General features: G+C 43.9%; 1 protein-coding gene across 2 annotated transcripts in view; it reads right to left on the reverse strand.

Moving 5' to 3' along the window:
• Nucleotides 1–5517: 5517 nt before the first annotated feature.
• The window catches only part of SDHA (succinate dehydrogenase complex flavoprotein subunit A), a 28270-nt gene continuing 8334 nt past the window's right edge, over nt 5518–25453 (reverse strand). For both annotated transcript variants that reach the window (XM_037137318.2, XM_037137317.2), the window contains exons 5-15: nt 24953–25117; nt 23578–23726; nt 22776–22900; nt 20683–20851; nt 19687–19882; nt 18729–18900; nt 16149–16267; nt 11385–11496; nt 11153–11283; nt 7047–7160; nt 5518–5850 (exon numbers count right to left, since the gene is read on the reverse strand). In XM_037137318.2, the coding sequence (XP_036993213.1) occupies nt 5764–5850; nt 7047–7160; nt 11153–11283; nt 11385–11496; nt 16149–16267; nt 18729–18900; nt 19687–19882; nt 20683–20851; nt 22776–22900; nt 23578–23726; nt 24953–25117 (1539 nt within the window). In that variant the 3' untranslated portion in view covers nt 5518–5763. The remainder of the gene's footprint in view (nt 5851–7046; nt 7161–11152; nt 11284–11384; nt 11497–16148; nt 16268–18728; nt 18901–19686; nt 19883–20682; nt 20852–22775; nt 22901–23577; nt 23727–24952; nt 25118–25453) is intronic.

Genomic DNA, 25453 nt, shown 5'->3' on the forward strand with positions numbered 1-25453 from the left:
CTAGGTCCCCGCTTAAGGGCACTCAGGTCCCGCTCCTGTCCGCCAGTTCACCCCTCCCGCCCAGGTCCGGACGCAGTTTTTTCCTGGGCATTCGTAGACTTCCAGCTTCGCAGGTTTTTAAATTCCTGATTCAATGGTCGCTGACTTGTTTCATCCTCAGAGCTGGGAAGCATTTCTTACCAGAATGCGGGAGGAATGGGGGCTAAGGACATGACCTTTTATTGGAGGCACCTGAGACTTTGCTCCCTGTGGACACGAATCCATTATTCAGCGCTCTGGGCACAGCTGCAGATCTGACCAGCGATCATTCTCCCAACTGTTACCCTCTGCCCCACTTAACACCGGGCCACATTCTGGAGAGTTCTCACAAGTTCTACAAAGAAATTAAAATATTCTGTGACCATGGCATTCACCCGCGGTACTAATCCTCAACAAACCTTTTCAATAATGTGGATTTTTTTTTAATGACCTGGTGAATTAAGGGATTTGTTTTCGCCTCATGAAGTATTCGCTTCACTTGAACAGTCCTTTCTAGATTTTCCACAGCTTTTTGATCTGTAGTTTTTGAAATCCCATCTTTGTATCCCATCTTTGGCTCTTACTTTGTTCTTTAGATCTCTACGAAGTTAATAACTGATTTCCCAACCCAATTTGTAAGTTTTCTAGTACAGTGTGCATAGGGAAACTTCAGCAAAAATATCTCTGCGGCTGCAGAGGGTCCCTGCTTCCCTCTCTCCACAGTGACACAGGTTTCCACAGACCCTTGACCAATTCTCCAACCTGGATTGGCCCAGCCAACACCATCTCTGGGGCCCAAAAAGGCCCCATTTTATTTTGTTTAGTTCTTGGGGTGGGGAACGATTCATTCAAGGTCAAAATCACTCACTGGATGCTCATGATAAGCTAGAATCTACCTTAAGTGCTTAAGTGTTACTTCATGTAATCCTCGTATTAGCATCTGGTTGTAAGGTATTATACCAAGGTCCACATTTTGCTGATGAGAAAAAGACTGGCCTAAGACCAAATGGGCAATTTACTGTTTTTTCTGCATTACCTCAGTAGTGGCAAGGTTGACTCTTAAATGGGAGATTAATTAGTAGAAAATAACGGTTTGTAGAAAAACCACCCCTGCCCCATGTATGTCCATATAAATGGACAAATGCACTTAGAATCACCAGACTGGCCTGGTACACTCACAAACCAGGCAGGCTCAGTCCCTCCCTTCACCGCATCCCCCATCTCCAAGGAACCTCTGGCTCTGTGAGGCCAAGCACTACCTGAGGGTGGCACACCCGGGATGCACTGCTAGGGGACAACCAGGCCTTCAAGTCATTGCCATTGATGAGGGGCATTGCCTGGGGTCCTCTCACCACATTACAAAGATATACAACAACAATGGAGATCACCTTCTGCCAAGGGGAGGCAGATCATCTCCTGCCCCTGGTCCTGCTGACTCAGTCATGTAAAGTATTGATGTGCTTGCCACTATCTCCTTGCCTATCTCGGGATTCAGTTCCCTCCGAACCAGGTCTGTTCTAAACTTTCCATTTAGATGATGCTCCTGGATGGAGGAGGAAATAAACTGAAAGACAACACTGCTTTCTTCTGTACATTAATGTTACCACGCGATGTATCAAATCTCAGGCCAGTCTTTCCTTTTAGTCTAATTTCTCTGAGCTAATTGGGAAATGGCTTTTCCATTATCCTTAGAATTTTTTTAAACATTGGTTCTATCTGGATGCTGGAATTTGTAACACTTTCCATGGTCCACCCTCTTGTTCATTCAGTCTTTGGCGTACAATTACTTCTCTATAAATATGTTAAACAAATGGAGGATGAATTTTGTGTGCATCTTACCTTAACAAATTACCTATGTCTTCTCATCAGCTGCATTGTGACGCTAGCAAAATGGGTAACTTTCCTTTTTTGGTCACTTTCCCTTTTACAAACTCTGGTGTAGAATTCTGGGGGACAGAGCGCACTACACCCAGCCTTCCCCTTCCTTCCCTATATTCTTGGCAGAATTCAGTATGAAAATGTATGCCCTACCACTTTTTGTCAGGCTTCTTACTGAGTAGTGGTCAATTTATCAAGTATATGCTGTTTTCTTAGATATTAGTGGATGTCTACATTAGCAATGGCCAATAGAACTTTCTGCAAAGATAATAGTTTTGTATATGCTGTCCAGTGTGAATAGCTACTTGCTATGTGTAGCTACCAAACACCTGAAAATGGATGTAGTTTGGGAATGGAATTTTAAATTTAATTTTACTGAACTTAAATGTGAACAGCCATGTGGTTATGGTTATTGCTATGGCAGTACAAGTCTGAATGTTTTATGTCTTACCTTTTGGTCCTTTTAATCCATATTAGAAATTATCCACAAAATCTCTTTGGACATTATTCTATTTTCTTTGTATCTTGACTCACATATATATATTTTTAAACTTGTCTAGTTTGTCAGTTCCCCTAGTACAGGTGGGTTCATTTAAAAACTGCGAACACATTTTATAAACCTTTCCAGTGTGAAATACTCTGTCCCATGGCTCAACTAGGAGTCCCATAGAAACTTATACTTCCAGGCTACCTGTGCTGGTGGCTTTCTTGGTCTCCAAATACTCATGAAAATAGTTTGAAGGTTTCTGGTTCAGGAGGAGACAGACAAGAAAACCGTGACAGTTATTTCTTTGAATCCTAGTTGGCCCTTTCGTTGTTCTCCTGTTGTGCTTCAGCGGTACCTATGCTTTTAATTCATGATCCTAATACCTAAATGTCGCTCAAAAACCTGTATTAACACTTTGACTTAGTTTACAAAATCCTCTGGCATATACCTTCTCATTATATCTAGTGGTCGGGATGAAGCTGTCTGCAGTAGCCAGCTGTTTTTCTGTTTTTTCATGAAAATGACCTCCTTCATGTTTGTTGGATCACATTATTCCATGCAGGTAGTTTTCAAAGCATGCCTTTGGATATGAATTCCTTAACAATCTCTCAATGAGATTACCCATGCACACTCAATTTCCAGAATATATGAGGGATTGCTAAGTGGTGGTCTTCAGATCCTATTATTCTTTATTTATTTACAGGAATTCCTCTGTAAAGAACTTTCCCTAATCAACTAGATTATCCTGAGTTGCAATTTGTAGGAAAAAGGCAGGATAATTGTTTATTTTCCTTTAAATGTCCATTTTCAGTCTTAGGAGTTGGTGCCCTAGTTACTTCCAAGGGTGACCAATTATGTTTTTGTTAGGTTTTGGCTGTTTTCTTTTTTTAAACTATCATTATACGTTAAATTTATTTATTTTAGGGAGAGAGAGCAACACTGATTAGCCGTTCCACCTATTCATGCATTCATTGGTTGCTTCTTGTATGTGCCTTGACCAGAGGAAACCTGCAACCTTGGTGTATTGGGACAACACTCTAATCAACTGAGCTGAGCTGCCCAGCCAGGGCTAGACATTCAACATTAGACATTAGACACTTTAATATATTCAGTGTTTCAGTCGGATGCAATCATTATTGTTTGCTGGCTCCCATTCACCCTCTGACATGGTCCTAGTGGTCTCTGATGGTTTCCTGGCTCTCAATTAGAAAACTATCTGGGTTCATCTTACACATTTCCTTCCTCAGCAGGAATCCGAGCAGGCCTGGTCCCTGCAGTGGGATACAGTATGCAGGCCTCAATCCAGGTGCTTGGGGTGTCCACTGGTACTAGGGCAGCACTAGGAAATGCCAATATTTTAGAACAAAGAATGAGTTTACACAATATTATAGGGTTTTCACCTCTCTGATTTTGAATGTTTCCTTTTGTTAAAAAAACAACTGCTTTAAGTCTTAAGTAACATAATTACCTATTAGCTTTAACTTACACAATTCCAAAGATAAATGCCAACATTACTACCAATAATGAGATTATTGATTGAAATTTAGGACTTTTTAGTAGCTCTATTTGTTGTTAGAGTCTAGTTTCCTCAAGTTGTAGACTCAATGCCACTGGAAATAACATTCTCCTTTGTTTGTGACTGTCACAGCTGGATTTGCGGTTGGGTTGCAGATATTTGATGCTGTCCCTCAGCACTCACCAGATCTGTGCAGCCCCTTGCTTCTTGCCCCAAGAACCTGCAACTCTGCCCGAGGGCTTTTTTTGGTGGTAGAAGTGTGGCCTGGAGCAGGGCAAGGAGTTTTGACACCCTGGATATAGCCCTCAACCAATGAAACAGACCAGTCTCCTTGCTCATGAACTACTGACTCAGAGGTATAGATGAATCCGTTACCATGCTGAGTAGAAAAAGGAAAGATATCACATGCTGTAGGTTTCCACTTACATAAAATGTAGAGAATGCCTAGCCCTGGCTGGGTAGCTCAGTTGGTTAGTGTCATCCCAATATGCTAAGGTTGAAGGTTTGTTTGATCTCCGGTCAGGGTACATACAAGCAACCAATGAATGTATTAAATAAATGGAACAACAAATCTGTTTTTCTTTCTCCCTAAAATCAATAATAAAAAACTTAAAAATAAAATAAGGGAGCACCTTGAAAAATGTAGAGAATGCAAACTAGCCTGTAAGAATGGGAAACAGATCAGTGGTTCCCTGTGGACTGGTGGGGAGAGAGGGAGAGGTAGGTATTTGGGGTTGGTGAATATGTTTACCCTCTGCCAACTATACCTCAAAAAAATGTTAACAATGACAATGAAAAAATAGAAGAGAAGCTATACTAAGATAAAACTTCTCATTATGTGAGTTGTTAACACCCAGAAGCTTACCATTGCATTTCTTTGCAAAGCAGGACTCTCACACACTGCTGGTGGGAAAGACAATATGGCAACACCTGACAAAAGGTGACCCAGCATTCTACACCTAGGACTCCACCTCAAAGAAACTGGGAAAGAAAATGACTTCACACACAAAGTTATTCGCTGCGGCATCTGTAACGCTGGAAACAACACAGATGGTCCGCACTAGGGGATAAGGTCCATGCAGCAGTGCGGTACTGTGAAGCCACGGAAGGAATGAGAGCAACTCTACCGATGGTAAGGAATAACCAACCCCAGGATATATCGTTCATGGAATGCACATATCTATTTGCTTTCTTTTCTTTTAAAACACTAGAAAAATAAAGCGATGCTCTGGGGGGTGGAGAGGGGCGTAGGGACACTTAAGGAGGTGAGCTCTGAATACAACAGACTTTGAAATCATGTAAATATTCAACATATTTACAAACTTTAAGAATTTTCAGACAATCTCTAAAACTGAGAAATAGGATCTGAAATGAATGAACATAACTGCCTTGTTGGATTCCAGAGAAGCTGACACTGAGACAAGAACTGGTGACTGCTAGTGACACCTGAAAGAAGTGGGGAGGGAAGAAATCTGTTTAAATTCACATCGGTTTCATTTAGTATTTCATTATTTAAATGCTTCAGGACATATGCTCACACAAGAAACCATTTGTTTATTAAGAACAAGTAGGAAATGTCTGTGAAAGAGGGGAGGCAAGAAATCCATTGACATCTACCTCAGTTTGTAACTTATGTTTTATTTAAGAATCCTGCCAACTTTCATTATTTCACCAAAATGAAACAAGGGATAAAGGTAAGTGTAACCCTTTTGGCTTTAATTACTGGCAAGGTTCGGACCACTGGGTAGACAATCTCTATTGTGATGGCACTCCTTATTCACTACAGCAAAGATTTCTCATACAGTTACGTTTGAACCTGGGAGCTATTATACATAATTACAAAAGCAGGTCAACTCCAGTCTCATCAGTAGGAGCGAATGGCTGGAGGCACAGTGGCGCAGTCAGACTCGTTTAAAGTTCTGTCGATCACAGGTCTGTATTCCAGCGAGACCTTCAACAGAAGAATTGGTGGTAAGTTGGGACACAAAGATGTACTAACAGCAACTGTCTTACACTCTTTTAAAAAAAATTAACTATAAAAATAGATTTGCAGACAAATATGCAGACACTGAAAAACAAAGGTATACAGGGCATATTTTTCAACAACAAACTTGAAAATGATCTAAATGCACAGCAGGGGACTAGCCACATAATTATGGTAAATCCATGTAGTAGAACAAAGCTACTAACATACACAATTCTTCATGCTTTACAAAAATGTCCAAAAAGTAGGTAAAACCCTGTATGTACTGTCATATTTGAGACATCTTTATACTGTTTTCTTCCATTTTTTCCTCCTAGTAACTGAGTATACACACACACAAAAGTAGTATTTCCAAATGACAATAAAGGACATAATATTTTAAATTTTATTTTAATTGTTCAAGTACAGTTTTCTGTCTTTTACTCCCATCCCAGCCCACCCACCCAGGATATTTCTAATTGGTGAACTTGTAACTGTTAATTTTCTTTATTCTTTTTATGACTTCTGTACTTTATAACATGAGCATGTATTTTTTAAATAATCATCAAAACCTCCAAACATTACTAAAAATAGGAAGCCCAACATCTTCCTACACAACCAGAAAATAGCCTTCATGAAAAAGTATGAACCTGACTGGCTGCCCGGATTAAACTGCAGTAAGTGATGACCACAGAGCACAAATGGCTTTCTAAATACCCAGATAAAAGGATCAAGACTATCCTTACAAGCTAAGAAACGCTTAAGGCTAAACACTTCGGGCCGTTCCTAGGACCTGCCCTCCCCACCCTGTCTCTGCTGGCTCCAAGCACCCCCCAGGCTTCCCTGAGGCTGCTCCCAGGTGGCCTAACCAGTGGGAGGGGAAAGGAAAAGGAGTATTTTCCTGTCCCACCCCCACCCTCCACGGGGTCAGGAATCACCATTTTAGACCCTGCCACCAGGCCTTGGGTGCTCACTCCCTGCCCAGCGCCAATGCTGTGGCGAGCCAGCCCTTCTGAACACCCACCCAGGCTGGATTCTGTTTCCAGGCAGAGAAGCCTGACTGATGGTATCTTTTTCAGTGGTGTCTCCACTTATCAGCAGTTGACTGAAACCCATGGTGCTTCTCCCAGTTCATCAAATGACCTGTGTTTGTGCACATGTGAGCAAACAACATTCCCACCTACCTTTCCGGTCTTGATGTCAACATAGGAAAGGGTGTGCTTCCTCCAGTGCTGCTCAAACGGCTTCTTCTGCTGCCCCTGGATGGGCTTGGAATAGTCATACTCATCAATCCGCACCTGAGGCCAAGAAAGGAAGTTTATTTCAGAAAACACCACTGACAATTACATTCCAAAGTTCTCAGTAGTCTAACAGCAATATAACCACAAAACATGGCAAACTCATTAAAATCATACATGAGAGACCGGTCTGATATGAATCCTACATCCCCTCAACAAGGAGGTCCCACTGTGCTAAGCACACCTTGTTCAGAGAGCCAGGACCTTCCTAGGCCATTTTCCAACCTATGTCCACCTCTCTATTATTCCTAATAAAAACCACTCGTGTACATCTCATCTGAAAGAACACATAGCACGTAACAGGGTGCAACTAAGTACCAGATGCAGGGGAAGGGAGAACCACAATGTGCCAGCCACCAGCCTTCACAGTTACTGGTAAGCCCACCCTCACCCTGTACGAGCCCATCCCAGATCCCCAGCTGTTACTCATCCCATTTCCACCACAGCTGAAGAGCTAATGGTGCAAAGCCGCACAGCCAGGCGGTGGGTTTGCACAGGCAGGGAGGGTCCAGAGTTCCACCTCTGCGCTATTCTGTGCTTAAAAGTTTATCAAATACTTTCTCTGTCTTTTTACTCTGTACTCTGGGAGATTTCAACTTCTTTCAGCCTTTTTTAAAAAAAGATTTTATTTGCATATTTTTAGAGAGGGGAAGGAGGAGCGAGGGGAGGGAGAGAAACATCACCTGGTCCACAACCCAGGCATGTGCCCTGACTGGGAATCGAACCAGCAACCCTCTGGTTCACAGACCGGCACTTAGTCCACTGAGCCACACCAGCCAAGGCTCAGCCTTTTTTATTTAAATGCTTCAGTCTTAGCAATTACAGTGGAACCTTGGTCCTCAAACTTAATTCATTCCAGAAGGCTGCTCAAGAAGCCATTTATTTATTAAAAAACCTAATCAAGAGACTTCCGCCAAGATGGAGGCATAGGTGGAAGCACTGCGCCTTCTCACACAACCAAATTTAAAAGCAACAAAAACGCAGCCAAACCATAGAAAACTGAACTACACGGAAGTCTGACAACAATGAACCCTTCAGCCAAACCAGTAAGAGAGGCAGAGCCAGCAGCAGAGTGGGGTCGGGCAGGAAAAATCCACTAAAAGACCCGGGCATGCGACCCAGGCGATCCGGCAGCTGTGGGCGGATCCCAGGTGTGGAGTAGGAGGCGGACCCCACTGAGGGCGCAAGGCAGTGGACCCACTGAGGGCTGATCACGGTCACACCTTCGAGCGCAGATAAACCGGTGAAGGAGCGAGTGGTGAGACAGACTGTGCAGTGAGACAGACTATGCAGGCCCCAGTGGCGGGAAGTGGCAGAGGGGACCGCCATTGTCCCTCTCTGACCCCACCTCCACATACAGCGTCACAAACCGGCGACCTGGGTGGCCCCCGACCTAAGGCTCCGCTCCTCATATGTAACAGGCAAGAACAGAGCAAAACATGGCTCAAGAACAACTCAGAGCCCCAGAGCCGATAAATCTAAGCGATGAAGAAATAGCCAAACTTTCAGATGCACAGTTCAAAACTCTGGTGATCAGGATGCTCACAGAACTGGTTGATTTTAGTCATAAATTAGAGGAACATATGAAGGCTAAGCTAATTGAAATGAATGGAAATGCACAGGAAACCAACAGTAACGGAAAGGAAACTAGGACTCAAATCAAAGGTATGGACTAGAAAGAGGAAAAAAATGACCAAACAGAAAAGGATGAAGAAACAAGAATTCAAAAAAATGAGAGGCTTAGGAACCTACAGGACATCTTTAAACATTCCAACATCCGAATTGTAGGGGTACCAGAAGGGGAAGAGGAACAGCCACCAGTGGAAAACTTATTTGAACAAATAATAAAGGAGAATTTCCCCAATCTGGCAAAGGAAATAGACTTCCAGGAAATTCAGGAAGCTCAGAGAGTCCCGAAGAAGTTGGACCCAAGAAGTAACACACCAAGGCACATCATCATTACATTAGCCAAGATTAAAATGAAGGAGAGAATCCTAGAAGCAGCAAGAGATAAGGGGACAGTCACCTACAAAGGAGTTCCCATCAGACTGTCAGCAGATTTCTCAAAAGAGACCTTACAGGCAAGAAGGGGCTGGAAAGAGGTATTCCAAGTCATGAAATCCAAAGACCTACAACCAAGATTGATCTATCCAGCAAAGCTTTCATGTAGAATGGAAGAGCAGATAAAGTGCTTCTCAGATAAGATCAAATTCAAGGAGTTCATCAATACCAAGCCCTTATTATATGAAATGTTAAAGGGACTTATCTAAGAAAAATAAGTTAAAAAAACATGAACAGTGAAAGGACAGCAAACTCACAGTTATTAAGAACCACACCTAAACCAAAAGCAAACTAAGAGGACAGCTAGATCAGGAGCAGAACCATAGAAATGAAGATCACATGGAGGGTTAGCAACAGGGGAGTGGGAGAAGGAGAAGCGGGGAGAAGGTACAGAAAATAAGTAGCATAGACAGTAGGTAGAAAATAGATGGGGGGGAGGGCAAGAATAGGAGGGGAAATATAGACTCTAAAGAACTTGAGACACGTGGTCATAAACTAAAGAAGGGGAGTGGTGGGGGAGGGGTGTGCAGGGTGGAGGGGAATGAAGGGGGGAATAGAACAACTGTAATGGCATAATCAATAAAATATATTTTTTAATAAAAAAAAACTAATCATACTCATACTCGCATGTTGTCTCCTTTGTCACCTGAAAGATACGTGACTGATCATACAGGTTATCAGCATGAAAGAGTTGATGAAAGAGTTGTCGGGGTGAGAATGGAAGTTTTGTTCGACAACTGAGACATTTTTTCCATGAACAACTTGGTTGAGAACCACACTGTTTGAGGTGGGAGACAACAAGAACTGAGGTTTGACTATAAATCAAAATTTTCAAAATCTCTTAAAGAGAAGCTAGATGCTGTTAAGGAGTAACTTGCACATGGTAGTGGATAAGCTATACAAGAGCCCCTTCAAGTAAAACCCCAAAGATCTAAACACTTGCTATTTCTGTGGAGTGAGGCGCGCGCGCGTGTGTGTAGGGGTCAGGGTGGGGCGGCAGAGGCAAGACCTCTTACCTCACTGGGGGCAAGTGAGCCACAGCACATTCTCTTCTAAGCCTGTGAGGATGGGACATGCTCTCCCAGGGTGAGTGGGTTCTGACTGAATGAAATGAAGCCTCTGTTGCAGCCACAGAGCTGCCGACCCAGAGAGAAGCTTCCAGTCCTTCTGTACACGCGACAAATGTGCTTACCAATCTCTTCCATCACCCCATGCAAACAGCAAATCTGGTCCAGCCCCAAGTGGTGGAGGGTCAATTAGTAAAATTTCACGGTAAATAAAGACCCTCTTGATTAGCTAATCCCCTACCCACCCCACCTGGTAGACTGGCAAGGCTGTCAGGGACTCCACCATTGTCCTGGACCTGACCCTGAACCTATCCAAGGGAAGTGGCTCAGGGCTCGCTGATGTCATTCATCCTTAAGTAACATTTGCCCTAAGCTCCTCTGTTCATGACTTTTTGCTCTGATAAACTGAGTGCTCTTTTCTGGCAGAATCTGACAAGTGTGCTCTATATAAAAATTAGCTTCTTTAAAAAAATAGCGGCCCCAAGATGAGGCCCCATGACCACAGTCCCAGAATGATTTACTCATCATTTTAAATCACTAAGGTAGCATTTTCTGGCAACAGTACTCGGGTTGCAGGCTAATAATCTTCACCCTAGTGAGGAAAAGTGCACTCTGCCTAGAGATGCCAGTGTTGGCAGCAGGAGATGCTGACCCAAAGCCAGAAAAAAGTTGTGTGGTACAAATACAGTGAGAACACAGATGTTAACAGTTACCAGGAGGAAAGAAAAGGCAAGTTTCCCAATTTACTTTTCTCATTTTACTCAAAATGGAGTAAAATGGGGAGAAGCTGCAGGGTCTGTCGGGGACTGAGTGATGCCCACGGGGAGGACACCGGGTGCACAAGAGAATGTCAGGAAGGCGCACCTTGTAGTCTTCCCGGGCATGGGCGCCACGTGACTCCTTCCTGGCCTCTGCTCCATAAATGGTCTGAAGTGCACAGAGCATCAGGTTCTGCAGCTCCAAGGTCTCTACCAGGTCAGTGTTCCAGACCATTCCTGGGGACACAAAAGGCACCCATGAGGGACAGACAGGGTGGGGCTCAGTCATCGCTGAATAGGACATCCTAACCATGTGCAGGGGTCTAGGGCCTGCTCACCTCTGTCAAAGGTCTTCACATGCTTTAGGTCTCCATAGAGCTGGGTGATTTTCTCACAACCCTCCTGTAGGACGCTGCCCACACGGAACACTGCGGCATGATTCTGCATTGACTGTAACACAAAGTGACCCGGGAAATGTTTATCCACACAAAGAAGCCACGTCAAAAACTGCTGAACCTTCAGATTTCCCTCTTGTGCATTTCATTTTTTGTAAAATATTTATGTAAATTAAATAGAAAAACTAGGAAATCCAGACTGCGCTTATTACTCTAAATTTTAAACTAAAGTGTTTTTTTTCATTTGTGAGACACTCTCAGCAATTTTCGACTGAGCTATGCCAGCCAGGGCTACTCTCAGCAATTTTCAAATATGCAATACAGTATCATTAACTATAGTCACCATAATGTACATTATATCCCCAGTTATTTTTAACTGGGAATTTGTGCCCTTTGACCCCTTTCACTTATTTTGGTCACTCTCTACCTCTGGCAACCACCAATCTGTTCTCTGTACCTATGAGCTTGGTTATTGTGTGTTTTAAGGTTCCACATATGAGTTTATGGTAATTGTCTTTAGTTGACTTACTTCACTTAGCCTAATACCCTCCAGGTTCATCATGTTGTACACATGGCAGAATTTTCTTCTTTTTTATGGCTAAATAACATTCCACTGTACATACGTGCCTCATCTTTATCCATTTATCTGTCAACATTTTCATGACCTCGCAAATTGTAAATGCTGCTGCAATGAAAACAAAGGAGCATGTATCCTTTCAACTCAGTGTATTTCTTTGGATAAATTCCTAGAAGCAGAATTGCTAAATCAACAGTAGTTCCATTTTAATTTTTTGAGAAACTCCCATACTATTTTTTTACAGTGGCTGCACTAGTTTACATTCCCACCAACCGTGCACGAGGATTCCCTTCTCTCCACGTCCTTGCCAACACTTCTTTCTTACATTTGATAGTCGTCACTCTGACAGGTGAGAGGCGATGCTGCCCTGTGGTTTGGACTTGCATTTCCCTGACTCTCTGGTGATTCCTAGTGTGACGCATCTTTTCGTGTACCCGCTGGCCACTCCTGTGTCTTCTTTGGAAAAATGTCTATTAGGATCCTCTGCCCATTTTTATATCAGATTTTTTTGCTATTAAGTTGTATGAGTTCTTTATATATGCACATATTAGTTCCTTATTAGACATGATTTGCAATTATTTTTTCCCATTCCACAGGTTGCCTCTTCATTTTGCTGATGGTTCCCTTTGCTGTGCAGCTTTTTTAAGTTTGATGTAGTCCCACTTGTTCATGCTTATTTGCTTCTGCTGTCAGATCCCCAAAATCATAGCTGAGACTGATGTCAAGAAGCTCACTCCCTGTTTTCTTTGGGCTTTATGGTTTCGATTCTTACATTCGAGTCTTTTAACTCATTTTTGAGTCAATGTTTGTGTGTGGTGTGAGACAGTGATCCAGTGTCATTCTTTTGCTTGTGGCTGTCCAATTTTCCCAACACCATGTATCGAAGGGCCTGTGCTTTCCCCAGTGTAAACTCTTGGCTCCTTCATCATAAATTCATTGACCATGTATGCATGGGTTATTAATCTATTCTATCCCATTACTCTATACATCTGTTTTCATGCCAACACCATACCTACTGCTTTGATTACTATAGCTTTGGAGTATGATTTGAAATAATAAGAATGTGATGTCTCCAGTTTGTTCTTCCTTTTCAAGATTACTGTGGCTATCCAGGGTCTTTTGTGGGTTCCACACCAATTTTAGGATTGTGTGATTTATGTGAAAAATGCCACTGGAATTTTGAATGGAATTGCACTGAACCTACAGACTGCTTTGGGGAGTATGGTCATTTTAACAATAGTAATTCTTACTATCCATGAGTACAAACCCTCTCTCCATTTATTTGTGTCTTTAATTTTTTTTCATCCATGTGTTACAGTTTCCAGTACAGAGGTTTATCACCTCCTTGGTTACATTTACTCCTACGTATTTTACTCACTTTGATGCAAATGTAAATGGGGCCGTTTTGTCAATTTTTCTTTCTGAGAGTTCGTTATGAGTATACAGAAATGCCACAGATTTTTCTTCATTCACTGTATATGCTGAAACATTAGTGACTTTATTAGTTCTACCTGTTCTTTGGTGGAATCTTTAGAGGTCTCTACATACAGTATCATGTCATCTGCAGATAGTGACAGTTTTACTTCCTTCCTAATTTGGATCCATTTTAGTTTTTTTTTCTTGCCTGACTGCTCTGGCTGGGACTTCCAGAACGATGTTGAATCAAAGTGCTGAGAGTGAGCATGCTCGTCTGTTCCTAATGTAAGAGACAAGTTTTCAGCCTTTCACTGTTGAGTATGATGTAAGCCATGGCCCTGTCATTTATGGCCTTCATTTTGTTGAGATATGTTCTTCCTATAGCCCCCTTTGTTAAATTTTTATCATAAATAAATGTCATGATAAAGTTTTGATGAAAGCTTTTGACACATGGTGGCAGAAAGGGCGTAAGCTCTCCACCCTCAAGTACCCAGGAGACAGCAGCTCCATGAGGGCTCTAGGACACCTTCTCACCCCTCACAAGGTCTGGTGTTAAATGTCACCAGAGCCAGCAGATGCCCCCTTGGTGATGCAAACTAAGAAGTGCTGAGATCCAGAGGTGGGTGCTGAGGAGGCAGGCTGTGAAGAGGGCTGGGGACACTCACTGCTTGCTCTGCTGGTAATTCTGTAGAAGCCCCTCACATATCAAGTACCTTCAGAGGCTTACTGTTCATGCTCATAAGAAATGTGATATGATATAAACTTGAAAATTATTTTAGCATGAAGAGAAACAGAATCTGCCTTTATTTCCTATCATTTACTGCATGACTTTTCATCCCCCTTGAAAAACTTCTTTATCACATGCTAAATCCCAGCATGAACCTAGAGGCTTATTTCTGGACTTGATTTTGTTCTACTTACCTAGATGCTTCTTCCTCTACCAATATCACACTAATGTAGTTTTACAATTTAATTCTATTTAGGCACATCGCCTACTTCCCTAGAATGATGTACCACTTTAATGTCCGTATTTCATTTCAGGAAGAGCAAATGAAAAAATTGTCTTAGAATCTAGTTAGTTTTTTCACTTCTTCAGTAGTCTGTTTTTTTCACACCCTTTTTACAAAGGATGAAAAGGTTAGGTTTATTCCAGGCATTTAAATGTTTTGGCTGCACTGAGGATAAGATACTAACTTTTGAACGGATTACTGCAGTAGGAAAGCTACTGATTTTTGTACAGGAGTCTTTTAGCCAGACATCTTACTTCACTGTTGCACTGTTTTTATTAGTTTTTCGGTTTATTGTCTTGGAATTCTTAGGTAATCATATCTGTATGTAATGATAATTTTATGTATTCTTTTCAGAACATGCCTAATTTCTTTTTTGTTTCCTACTGTATCAGCTGGAATCAGCAAAAACAAAAACAAAAAACTCCATCCACCTCTCGAAAGTAAATGCCACGGTGTGGACTCTGGCATCTAGAACCCTGCCCCCGGCACACAGTATCTGATGGGAATGCCTCTAGCACTTCCTACTGCAAAGTCTCTGCTGGGTCTGCCATTTCCATTACATGTAACACAACGGCCACGCCAGTCCTCGCCGGCCCTCTGCCCTTGCCGTCAGTACCCTACAGAAGTCCTGCGGAATATCACTTAACGGGTTTCCCATAAGCATACTTCCGTTCCTTTACTCACGCTTTTTTCCTCACCAGGCCATGAAGCCTCCCTGAAGCCCAGTCTCACCGGCAGACAGAAGTCACATGGCCGTATGCAACTTTTTTTTGGTGGTATCTGCGTTATGTGCCACTAGACCCCTTTCAAAAGATGACTAAAGCAAGGGCCATTTTCTTTTCAGAAAATGTCTCCACACAGAAATTCTTGCAGATAATTTCAGGTGGACAGAGATCTTATTCATGGACCGAGAATCCCTATATTAAGAGTTTGATAGATTCCTAGCTATTTTACGTATTATATTCGTTGATTAAAACCTGTTATTCAATGCAGTTGCCACTAACAGCATATACCTACTTACATTAAAATTGAAATTAAAGAAATTTAAAATCCAGTTCCTTAGTCAGACTGGCTACATTTCATGTGCTCCACAGTCACATGTGGTCAAAGATGTGGAACTTTTCCACCCTCATAGAATGTTCTACCAGACATGCTGATCTAAAAAGTAAATACTCTGATAGCCATTGATGCACAGATTACAGTTCCCAAGAATGATCCCCGCTCCCCTCTTCCCGACTTTGCTTACAGACATCAATGGCCGGGTATAAAGGCATTTCCCAGAGGAAGTTAGGTGCAATGATGAGATTAATTTCTCAACAGTGGAAGTGCTGAGCTTGGAGGAAGACTGCTAAAAGGAAGCTTCCAGCTAGGAACTGAGCTCACACCTTTCACTGTCCCTCCTCCTTCAGGCTGTGGCACGTCACAGGACGGCCAGAGGCGGTGTGAGGGAAGACCCCCCGTGCAAGCGCCCTGGGGCTTACGAGGAAGGCTGAGTCTCTAATGCTATAGAGTTGCTATCACTGCCCTTGGCCACCACCTCCAGCCTTCTGAGTAGAAAGACACGAGACTTTCACCTTATTTAATCTCGTTTTTACTCCTACTTGACACAGCAAGGAATATGTCCTTCTGCTGTGTAATCAAACCCCAGAGAAAGGCTATCGATGCAACCAGTCTGCTCACCGCAGAGTGTGTCCATGTTCTTACCTTCTGCATGTTGAGTCGTAGTTCTGACGTTCTTATGCTTCCATCAGCAAATCTCAATTTGTCAAGATTTGTGACAGACTCTTCTCCAGCATTTGCTTTAATAGGAGGAACTTTATCTCCTAAAAAAGGAAAGCTAGAATTTAACTTCTGAAAAACATTGAGAAAAACCAGATGAAATGAATGACACCAAATGTGTATTACAACCTTTTAGGAAGTTTGAAAATGCACCTGTAACTCCATCTGGACCACCCTATACCTGAGGAACCTTCTGCTGACTTGGGGTCAAAGAGTAAACAGAAAGACAAAATTTCTGGCAAAGAGTAGGTGTCCAGTAAGTTTTAAACAAACTAAAGAGAAACCACATTTAAGCTTAAAAATGAGATCCACGCAAACAGACCTTGTACCATTGTAAGGGGAAAAGTGGCATCCGTTAGGACAGCAGTTCTCGGCAAATCTACCCACCCCTCTTCCCCTCACTGGCCTGACTAGCTGTGTTTATATCTCTCGCTGATCCTGAACCTTATAGTCCCTTAACTACACCTCAAGGTTTGCTGTTCTCAGCTTTCTAAAAAGATAAATATTTTGAGGATTTTAAGGCTTTCTGGGGAAGGATATTTTTAAATGCATTTTCTTCAGCATGTAACACATACAGGAGGTATAAAACAAAGGAGACAAAGGTCCACAGATAAAGCAGGGGTACTGGCCACTCTGTGATCTCCCTGAGCTCTTCTAGGCAGGCTGGTGTTCTGTCTGCCTTTGTTTTCAGTGTTGTAAGATATTACCATTTAGCCCTGGCTGGTATAGCTCAGTGGATTGAGTGCTGGCCTGCGAGCCAAAAGATCCCCAGTTCGATTCCTGGTCAGAGCACATGCCTGCATTGTGGGCCAGGTCAGGGGGAGGGGGGCGTGTGTAAGAGACAACGGATCGATGTCTCTCTCACACAGTGCTGTTTCTCTCCCTGCCTTCGCCTCTCTCTAAAAGTAAATAAATAAAATCTTTAAAAAATTATCACTTAGTAAAACTGACTGTTTTTTAGGTACATAATGTTACACATTTTAATACATATACAGATTTCCTGTAACTACCATAATTAGATACAGAACAGGGTTTAATGACATTAACATTTAAAGTATTCATATTTTGAGGGAAGTAGTGGTACAAACATTTCTCCTCTCCTTTCTGAACTTTCAAAAGTCAAAATATAATTAAGGTACAATACCAGTTTTAGTGCAGAGTTTTGCAGGTTTGGACAGGGAGATGCACAGGCCCCACCTGAAGCAGGATGAAGTCCCTGGCAACCCCAGATCCATCTCAGCCCCTGGTTTTGCCTTTTCCAGAATATTATGTAAACAGAATCATACAAATGTAGTCTTTTGAGCCTGGATCACAGAGGCTAACACATTTGAGGTTCACTCATGTTGATGCATGTATGGGTATTTGTTCCTTTTCACTGCTGAGTTAAGAACATTTTAAGTGTGCACTGATCCTGCAGATATGGAAGCATAAGGTATGCTTCTGAAGCTTCCTTTTTCTCATTTGCAAAGAAAGGGAACCTAAAGTTTTCTGCTTTACTTTGGAAGATTTGGTATCAGGCTCCCTGCCAGGGAAATGAGCACCAGATCTGGAGTTGGACATGGCGGGTTTAATTCCTGACATTGCGACAAGGACTGGAGACAAGGTCCCGCCTCTGCGTTTCAGCCTGGAGCTGTGGATAGAGCATCAAAGCGTCTCTGAACCTGTAACTGTCCTTTTTATTACGTACATCTCGATACCTGCAGATACAAAAGTGGGTAGAGCATCTTGCTACCCTAAGGGTTATGTTTAATTAGTGGTTAGCAAGACTATACTGTTCTCATAGCATCACTTTCACCAATTTAAAATCTGTACAAAAATCTCTGTTCCTACCCCGCCAGCCTTGCCTCGGGAGGAATGTCTCCACCTCACACTGCTGCTCTGGACGAGCGAGGCAACCGATGCCAGGACCCTTTGGAAGGTCAGAGCCACTACCTGACCGGTCTCAGGGGTGGGAAGTGTAGATTTACACTTTTAGCACAGAGTGTTTTTTCCCCCCCGAAAATATATTTAAAATTACCACAAGGAGAAAATCACTGCTTAACACCTATTCCATTACCGAAGGGGGAGAGCTGTGACCCCAGCCTTCATTTTGTTTGCAATCAATCATCCCTTCCTACTTTAGTTACACTTTGTTTTTAGAATGGCCTAAATTATAAATTACTGTTCTATAAGTACCAAAAAATTATATATTCACTTATACCTATGATTCAAAATATCTCACCGCAAGCAACTTATGTGAAGTAATATGTGATAAACTTCCCGTCCAAATAACAATTTCCTAACAGTGATTTTTCTATCTAAACAGAACATATCAACTGCAAAAAAAGTTTTGATCAAATATGTTACCCTCTTAAGTGTGCCACCATGTAGACCTCTGAATTTGTTTCCACCCTTCCAGGGGAAAACCAGACTGCCACTGTATGGCTAAGCAAAACCCCAATTACAGACCTCTGCCCCCTGTAAACTTCTGCCCCCTGAAATACCAGCTACTTGTAGAAAACATACCGGGTCTACAGGACTCTGCAATACTCAGGGCACATGCCCGGCCAAAGACGACTAAGTCCAAAAGCGAGTTTGCCCCAAGACGGTTGGCACCATGCACCGAGGCGCAGGCAGCCTCTCCGCAGGCGTACAGGCCAGGCACGACCTGGTCCTGGCCGTTCACATGCCTCAGAACCTGTGGGAAAAGGAGTAACGTGGAAGAGTGCAGTTCGCACAAGCTCTTCCCCACAAGGAGCTGACATGCTGTAGGTCAGAGCAGGGACAGGGTCTTCTCTCGTCTGCAGGGAACCCTCTGCACCTATCTGCCCGGCCTCCTCCCTCTGCCTCGGGACACTAGGTTACCCCAGGCCGAGGTCAAGGACCCCGAATGGCAGCACCTGTGATTTCAATCCCACAACTAACTCTCATCAGAAGCTTCAGCTATCACCTGATTTGACCCCCTTTACTCCCACTCTCTGACTGGATTCAGATGAAGGGAGCACAGCAGGGTATGAGAACATTAAACTATGAGGCAAAGACTTGAGTTATAACTCAGGTTTTTCCAACTTATTATTTACGAAGTGAGAATACAATTCCAATCACCTCGCCTGAGAAGGGACTACAATAAAGTGATTGCAAAGCTCTTTGTCAACTGCAACCACCCAAACATTAAGGAACACACAACTTACAAGGTCACTATAAAAGTAACCTAAGATCATAAAGGAAAAAACTGTAAATTATATCCATGACTATTTACTAAGAAGGGATGGTAAATGTTCAGAATTGTTATTAAGGAGTGAATGTAAAAACTGGAATATAAGTAAGGGCTTCTTCTGCTCTCCAGTTAACAGCAATTTAAAGAAAGTTCAGCCAAACAACAGGTACTTTTTTGAGAAAAATATGTGCCTTTTCCTCTAAGATCTAAAGGGACAACTGCAAGGCGGGCCCACTGTCCCCACCCTCTCCCCTGCTGTGTCATCACCTGCCCCTTGTAGTTGGTGGGAATGCCGCCCATGTTGTAATGCACAGTGGGAAGGACGGGGATGGGCTCCTTGGTGACGTCCACGCCTGCGAAGATCATGGCCGTCTCCGAAATGCCAGGCAGGCGGATGGCCAGCTGCTCTGGGGGCAGGTGGTGCAACTGCAGGTAGACGTGATCTTTCTCGGGGCCACAGCCTCTGGTCGAGAAGGACGGTACAATGTAAGTCAAAGAACAGTGGTTACAGAAAGCATGACATTATGAAATCATCAAAGCACACGAGGCTCCCCAGTTGTGACACTAAATAAAACCCAGTCATCGTGACTTTTCTAAGCACCTATTGTGTGCAGGGGGGTGGACTCCAGACGCTGGACACAGCCATGAACACCATGGACAGACACACTGGGCTCGCAGTTTGCTAGGCTTTTCTTGGGTAATGCAGTAGAAAGTCCTTTTATGCCAAATATTCCAAAATCATTTGACTTCTCATTTTTTTACATAAAAATGTAAAACCTCCAGAGGCCATACCAAGAGATATTTGACGTGTCACCATAGTAAAGGAGCCTAAAGCTGCCTGGATGAAGAACAAACAGCCACACACCCTGAAGGCACCAAAACGGGGGTTAACACCAAATACACAGCAAAGGCTCACACACCCACTTACGGCGGGGGGTGTCCTATCTTACCTCTCTGATACTGCCTGACTCCACCACACACTCACACTGACATGTTCCAAAGATCTGAGAAAGATTTAAATCAAACCTGCTAAACTTCTCAAAATGTAACTCTTTAGAGAGACATAAACTAACAGACGGCAGCCAGAAGTAGCACAGGCAAAAGCCCGCCTGCCGACAGAGAAGTGGGGGTGGGTGCTGGACTCACCCAGAAGCCACGCCAGCCCATGTTAAAATACAGACGTGAACAATGGCCACCAAAGAAAAAGGAGGCAGTGCCTGCGTGCACGTGCACCCAGACACCTTTGGTGATAGTTGCACAGACCTTCCTTCACGGATTTCCAGAGTCATGGACCGAGAAACGACGTCTCTGGAGGCCAGGTCCTTTGCGACTGGGGCGTATCGCTCCATGAACCTCTCGCCTTGACTGTTAATGAGAATGCCACCTTCTCCACGGCACCCTTCCGTGATGAGACAACCAGCACCATATATGCCTGCGAAGAACCCAGTTAACGAAGTATTTATAATCTGACAATGCTAGGCCTGTGCAAGTATTTCCTGAAAGACATTTGGGGGGAGGATGGTAAAGGGTAGGCAAAGGACATTAAAGTCAACAGTGTAAGTAAGACAGAAGAAAAGTTAAGGAATACTAAGCAGGAAGTTTCTGTAACAAAGGCACTGATAAAACTGTAGTGAGGAGGAAGGACAGCCACTGTGGGCAATGATGCAGCCCCACTGAGTACTCTGATTTTTCACTGCATTTTAACCTTTCAACACAACTAAGTACATGTTACATACCTCAGGTTTTATTTTAATTTCTGAATACCCTTTTGCACCCTGAAATTGTGATGATTAACTTAGGTAAAAAAATTACATATATGTATCCTGGAAAGTTTGTATCTAAAGTAACCAAATACCACCCCGGACAGGTAGCTCAGTTGGTTAGCACATCATCCCATACACCCAGGTTGCAGGTTCAATCCTTCGTCAGGGCATGTACAAGAATCAATCAAGAAATGAACAAGTAAGTGGAACAAAAAAAAAAAATCAATGTTTCTCTCTCTCTACCTTCTCTTTAAAATGAATAAATAAAAATAAAGTAACCAAATACCAACAATGGTAATAATATACAGTTAATACTTACATTGTACTTGCAACGTACAGTGATTCCAAGTAATAGTACCCCCAGTTTCAGAGAAGGGCAATTAAGGCTAAGTTGCCCAATGTCCCACAGCTGGGCAGGGCAGAGCCCAAACTCATGCCTGGCAACACGTGAGATCTGTTCCCTTCTTCTCAACTTGGTCCTTGATGTAATGAAAATGAGGAATGCTAAGCCATGCTCCAGTTTTAACAAAGGAGACAGATACATAATGTAACTGGACAGCTAACACTTGCATTCACACACCATGAGAGTTACCTTGCTTTTAAAACGAGAATACAAATTCTTACATTTCACTTGCTTTTCAGTGTTTCTACTTTCAATGGCCTTTCTTCCAGTGGTTTATTTCTCACACACTGAATAGGAGGCATGAGAAACGGTGCTCCAATAAATCACAAGGAGAATTAAAAGTCTGGTTCGAACTAGTAATTATAAAACCACCTAATGCAATGGTTATCTTCCATCCCTGCCAGGGATCAGAAAGCACACACTGACAAAGAGCAAAGGGAAAACACAGGCCTAGCTCTTAGCACGGCGGCCACTGCTACCATGTGTGGGGTCTCCTGGGCTGACAGACCAGAAAAGCAGCCCAGAAAGGAAGGTCGGGATGAGACTGATCTCCCCAGAGGCGGATTCTGAGACTCACTTATGGAGGGATAACTGCTTGGCAATCTCTCAAACCTGCCACCCAGCCGAGACTGCACTTGTACGGTCCGAATCCCACACTTGTAACGCCCGATGACCGAGGTGAGCTCGTCCTCGCCACGACTGGCACCTTCCCTCATTAGCACCTCATGGAGCCCTGCAGGTCAGAGCTACACCCTGATGGCACTGTCACTGTGGCAGCCTAATGTTTCCCCACAAACTGAAATATGCCAGTGCCACTTTTCTGGTCACAGGTATTCCCCCTCGCTTTCAGGATATTCACTCAGTAAAACCTGACTGAGGTCCTACCAGGTGCCAGGTACTGAGAACATAGCAGTAAATGACAGAGACCTGCCCCTGCCTTCTGGACCTGACAACGCAGTGAGGAAAGGGACACTGAAACAACCGCTGTTTTACGACTAAGTACAACCGGGCAAGGTGTAGTTAAGACGGGACCTCCACTGCCTTGGGTGAAGCAGGGAAAGTCTGCGCGCAAGTGACCAGCCAGGACCGAGAGAAGAGTGTGTACGGGAACTGCAGAGGAGCACTCCACGGGAACTGCGTGCCGAAAAGGCACGGAGAGCTCTGGCTCCACGAAGGCAGCCCCTTCCTACCTGTGGGGTGGAACTGAACAAACTCCAAGTCCTGGCAGGGGAGGCCTGCCCTGGTGATCATGGCGGTGCCGTCTCCGGTGCTGGTGTGGGCAGATGTGCAGCTGAAGTAGGTGCGCCCGTAGCCTCTGGAAAACAGACAAGCGGGCCCACAGAGGGTGGTGACTGCACACGGCGCCCCAGCGGAACCTCCTTTCTCACGGCACCGAGTGGACAGCCGCCCACAGAGCACCGCCAGGGCTGCCCTCCACACACACTACCCTGGACCAGTGGGAGGGGGGCCTGGGACAGAGAAGGTTCTCTCATTGGTACGCTACTACCTGTGTGAAGTCTGAGTGATTTCGCTTATGATGAACATGTACCACTTTTACAATGAAAGTTTTAAATGTTTATGGACTCACCTTTTTAAGGGGTTAAAATAACAGATTGATGGTATAAAATAGAATTTACATATTTTCATCACATGAACAAAGAGCACTTATCTAACCAAAATACTATCCATTAAAGCAACAGAGTCATTATTCCCAGTGTCATGTGACCCTCTAGGCCTCAGTTTCCTCAAGGGTCCTCCCCACTGCACACTGATGATAAGACACCTTCTTACCCACCTCAGAGGCGGGTGCTACTGTTGCCCCCTTGAGAGAAAAGGAACTGAGGCTGGCAAAAGTGACGGGCCTCCTAGACCAAGAGACGGCCTGTGTCTGAACCACATGTCCAAAATGCCTCTGCTTTCATCAGGATTAAAAACCTCTGAAATTCAACTTCTTTACAGAGAAATGAAATACACTAGAAATTAGATTCCTACCCAGTAGCTATAACAGTGTTCTTCGCTCTGATGCGATGGATGGACCCGTCTTCTATGCACAGTGCGATAACACCACGGCACTCCCCGTTTTCCATCAGGAGATCCAAGGCAAAATACTCTACAAAATAGCTGGTGTCGTACCGCAAAGACTAAAAATGAATAAATAAATGAAGTCAAACAAACAAACAAATAAAATGATCCCACCTTTTCTATTGCATGTAGGGTGTCAGGCCAACATTTAAGGCAATGCTGCTCATGTGAACAGGTCAAAACCCTGATGTGGTGTGAAACAAATGGATCGGGGGGGCCCAGGCTGGAACCGAGTCACAGACACGGAACTGCACGGCCGCAGTGCTGATGCTTGCGTGAAGCAACACACAAGGGCTCTCGTATGAACAAAACGTAAGAGGTGCCCACACGTCCGTGCTCACCGGGAGGAGACTGACACCAGGAAGCAAATGGGAATGTGCTAACACATCCCTTCTTCCCACACGTCCTAAGAGGTATTCCAGGCTCTCTGGAGACACAAGTGGCTTGATGCCAGAGCTGGGGCCCACCAACCACAGGTCTCACCCTAGGTTTGGCTGTACTACACGGGAGCTGATAGCCACACGCAGCCACTTAAATAAAACAAAGCATTCAGCCCCTCAGCACACCAGGAACATTTGTGATGGTCACACGTGGTGGGAAGGGCTGGACTGGACACCCAGATAAACATATTTCTAGGGCAGCAGGATGTTCAATAATGGACAACAACGGCCCAAACCCTGGATCTGACGGTCTCCTCAGCTCATGAAAGGGTCCCTCATGCAACTGTCAGCTTCTCAGGTGACATACAGTTCTGTGGGATGAGCAGGGCCTGTCACATATTTGTCAACACACTTGGCCAGAAAAGCCACTGGTGTCTAACACTCGCAAATCAATGGCCTGCACCATTTGTAAACAAGAATTCAGAATACTGATTATTCTGAATCAACATTACTCAAAGTATTGCTTTTTTGGCCATGTCAAAGTTTGTCCTGATTATCCAGTGACAAGTAGCCCCCAAGCCTTCGTCCAGTTTTAACACTTAACTATTAAAACAAATCAGTTTATGAACTCAGAGGTGGTGAAAGGGCCTTAAGATGCACGCTCTGCTCCTATACTTTTGGTGTGAGAGGTTACAAAGTTCAAACCTGGTATGTAATGACTAACAATTTAGTTTGCTAAAATAAATTCTTTCCTATTCACAATTACTACACATGGCCTACCCAGTGGTTCTGTTGCTTTTTAAGGCACTACCCCTTAAGCTGACACTCTGATACATCCCCAGGTGGCCTGTCTCCAGCTCATCCCCACACGCTCGTCCCACTGCCAGGCACCGGGGCAGCCTCACCCTTCCATACAACGTGTGTAGCAGTGAGTGGCCAGTGCGGTCAGCCACGCAGCAGCACCGATGGGCCTGCCCGCCTTTCCCAAACTTGAGGCTCTGTCCACCAAAGGCCCGCTGATATATCTTCCCATCCTCGGTTCTGCTAAATGGCATGCCATAATTCTCTAGCTGTGAAACAAAAATAAATACCTAGTACTTTTTTTTTTTAAGATTGTATTTACTTTTTAGACAGGGAGAAGGGGGGAGAAACATCAATCGATTGCCTCCTGCAAGCCCCCGAGTGGGAACTTGGGCTCTTGCACACCACCAAATGAGGACCCAGCCCACAACCCAGGCATGTGCCCTGACTGGGAATCAAACCAGCAACCCTTCAATTTGCTGGCCCACACTCAATCCACTGAGTCCCACCAGCCAGGGCGCACCTAGTACTTTAAAGGAATCAAGACACTCATGGCTATTTACTCTGAGCAACTTCAACCTAAATCTGCAAACCCAATACTGATA

This window comes from Artibeus jamaicensis, unplaced genomic scaffold (assembly GCF_021234435.1).
Source record: "Artibeus jamaicensis isolate MK-2021 breed Jamaican fruit bat unplaced genomic scaffold, CSHL_Jam_final scaffold_369, whole genome shotgun sequence".
Taxonomy (NCBI): domain Eukaryota; kingdom Metazoa; phylum Chordata; class Mammalia; order Chiroptera; family Phyllostomidae; genus Artibeus; species Artibeus jamaicensis.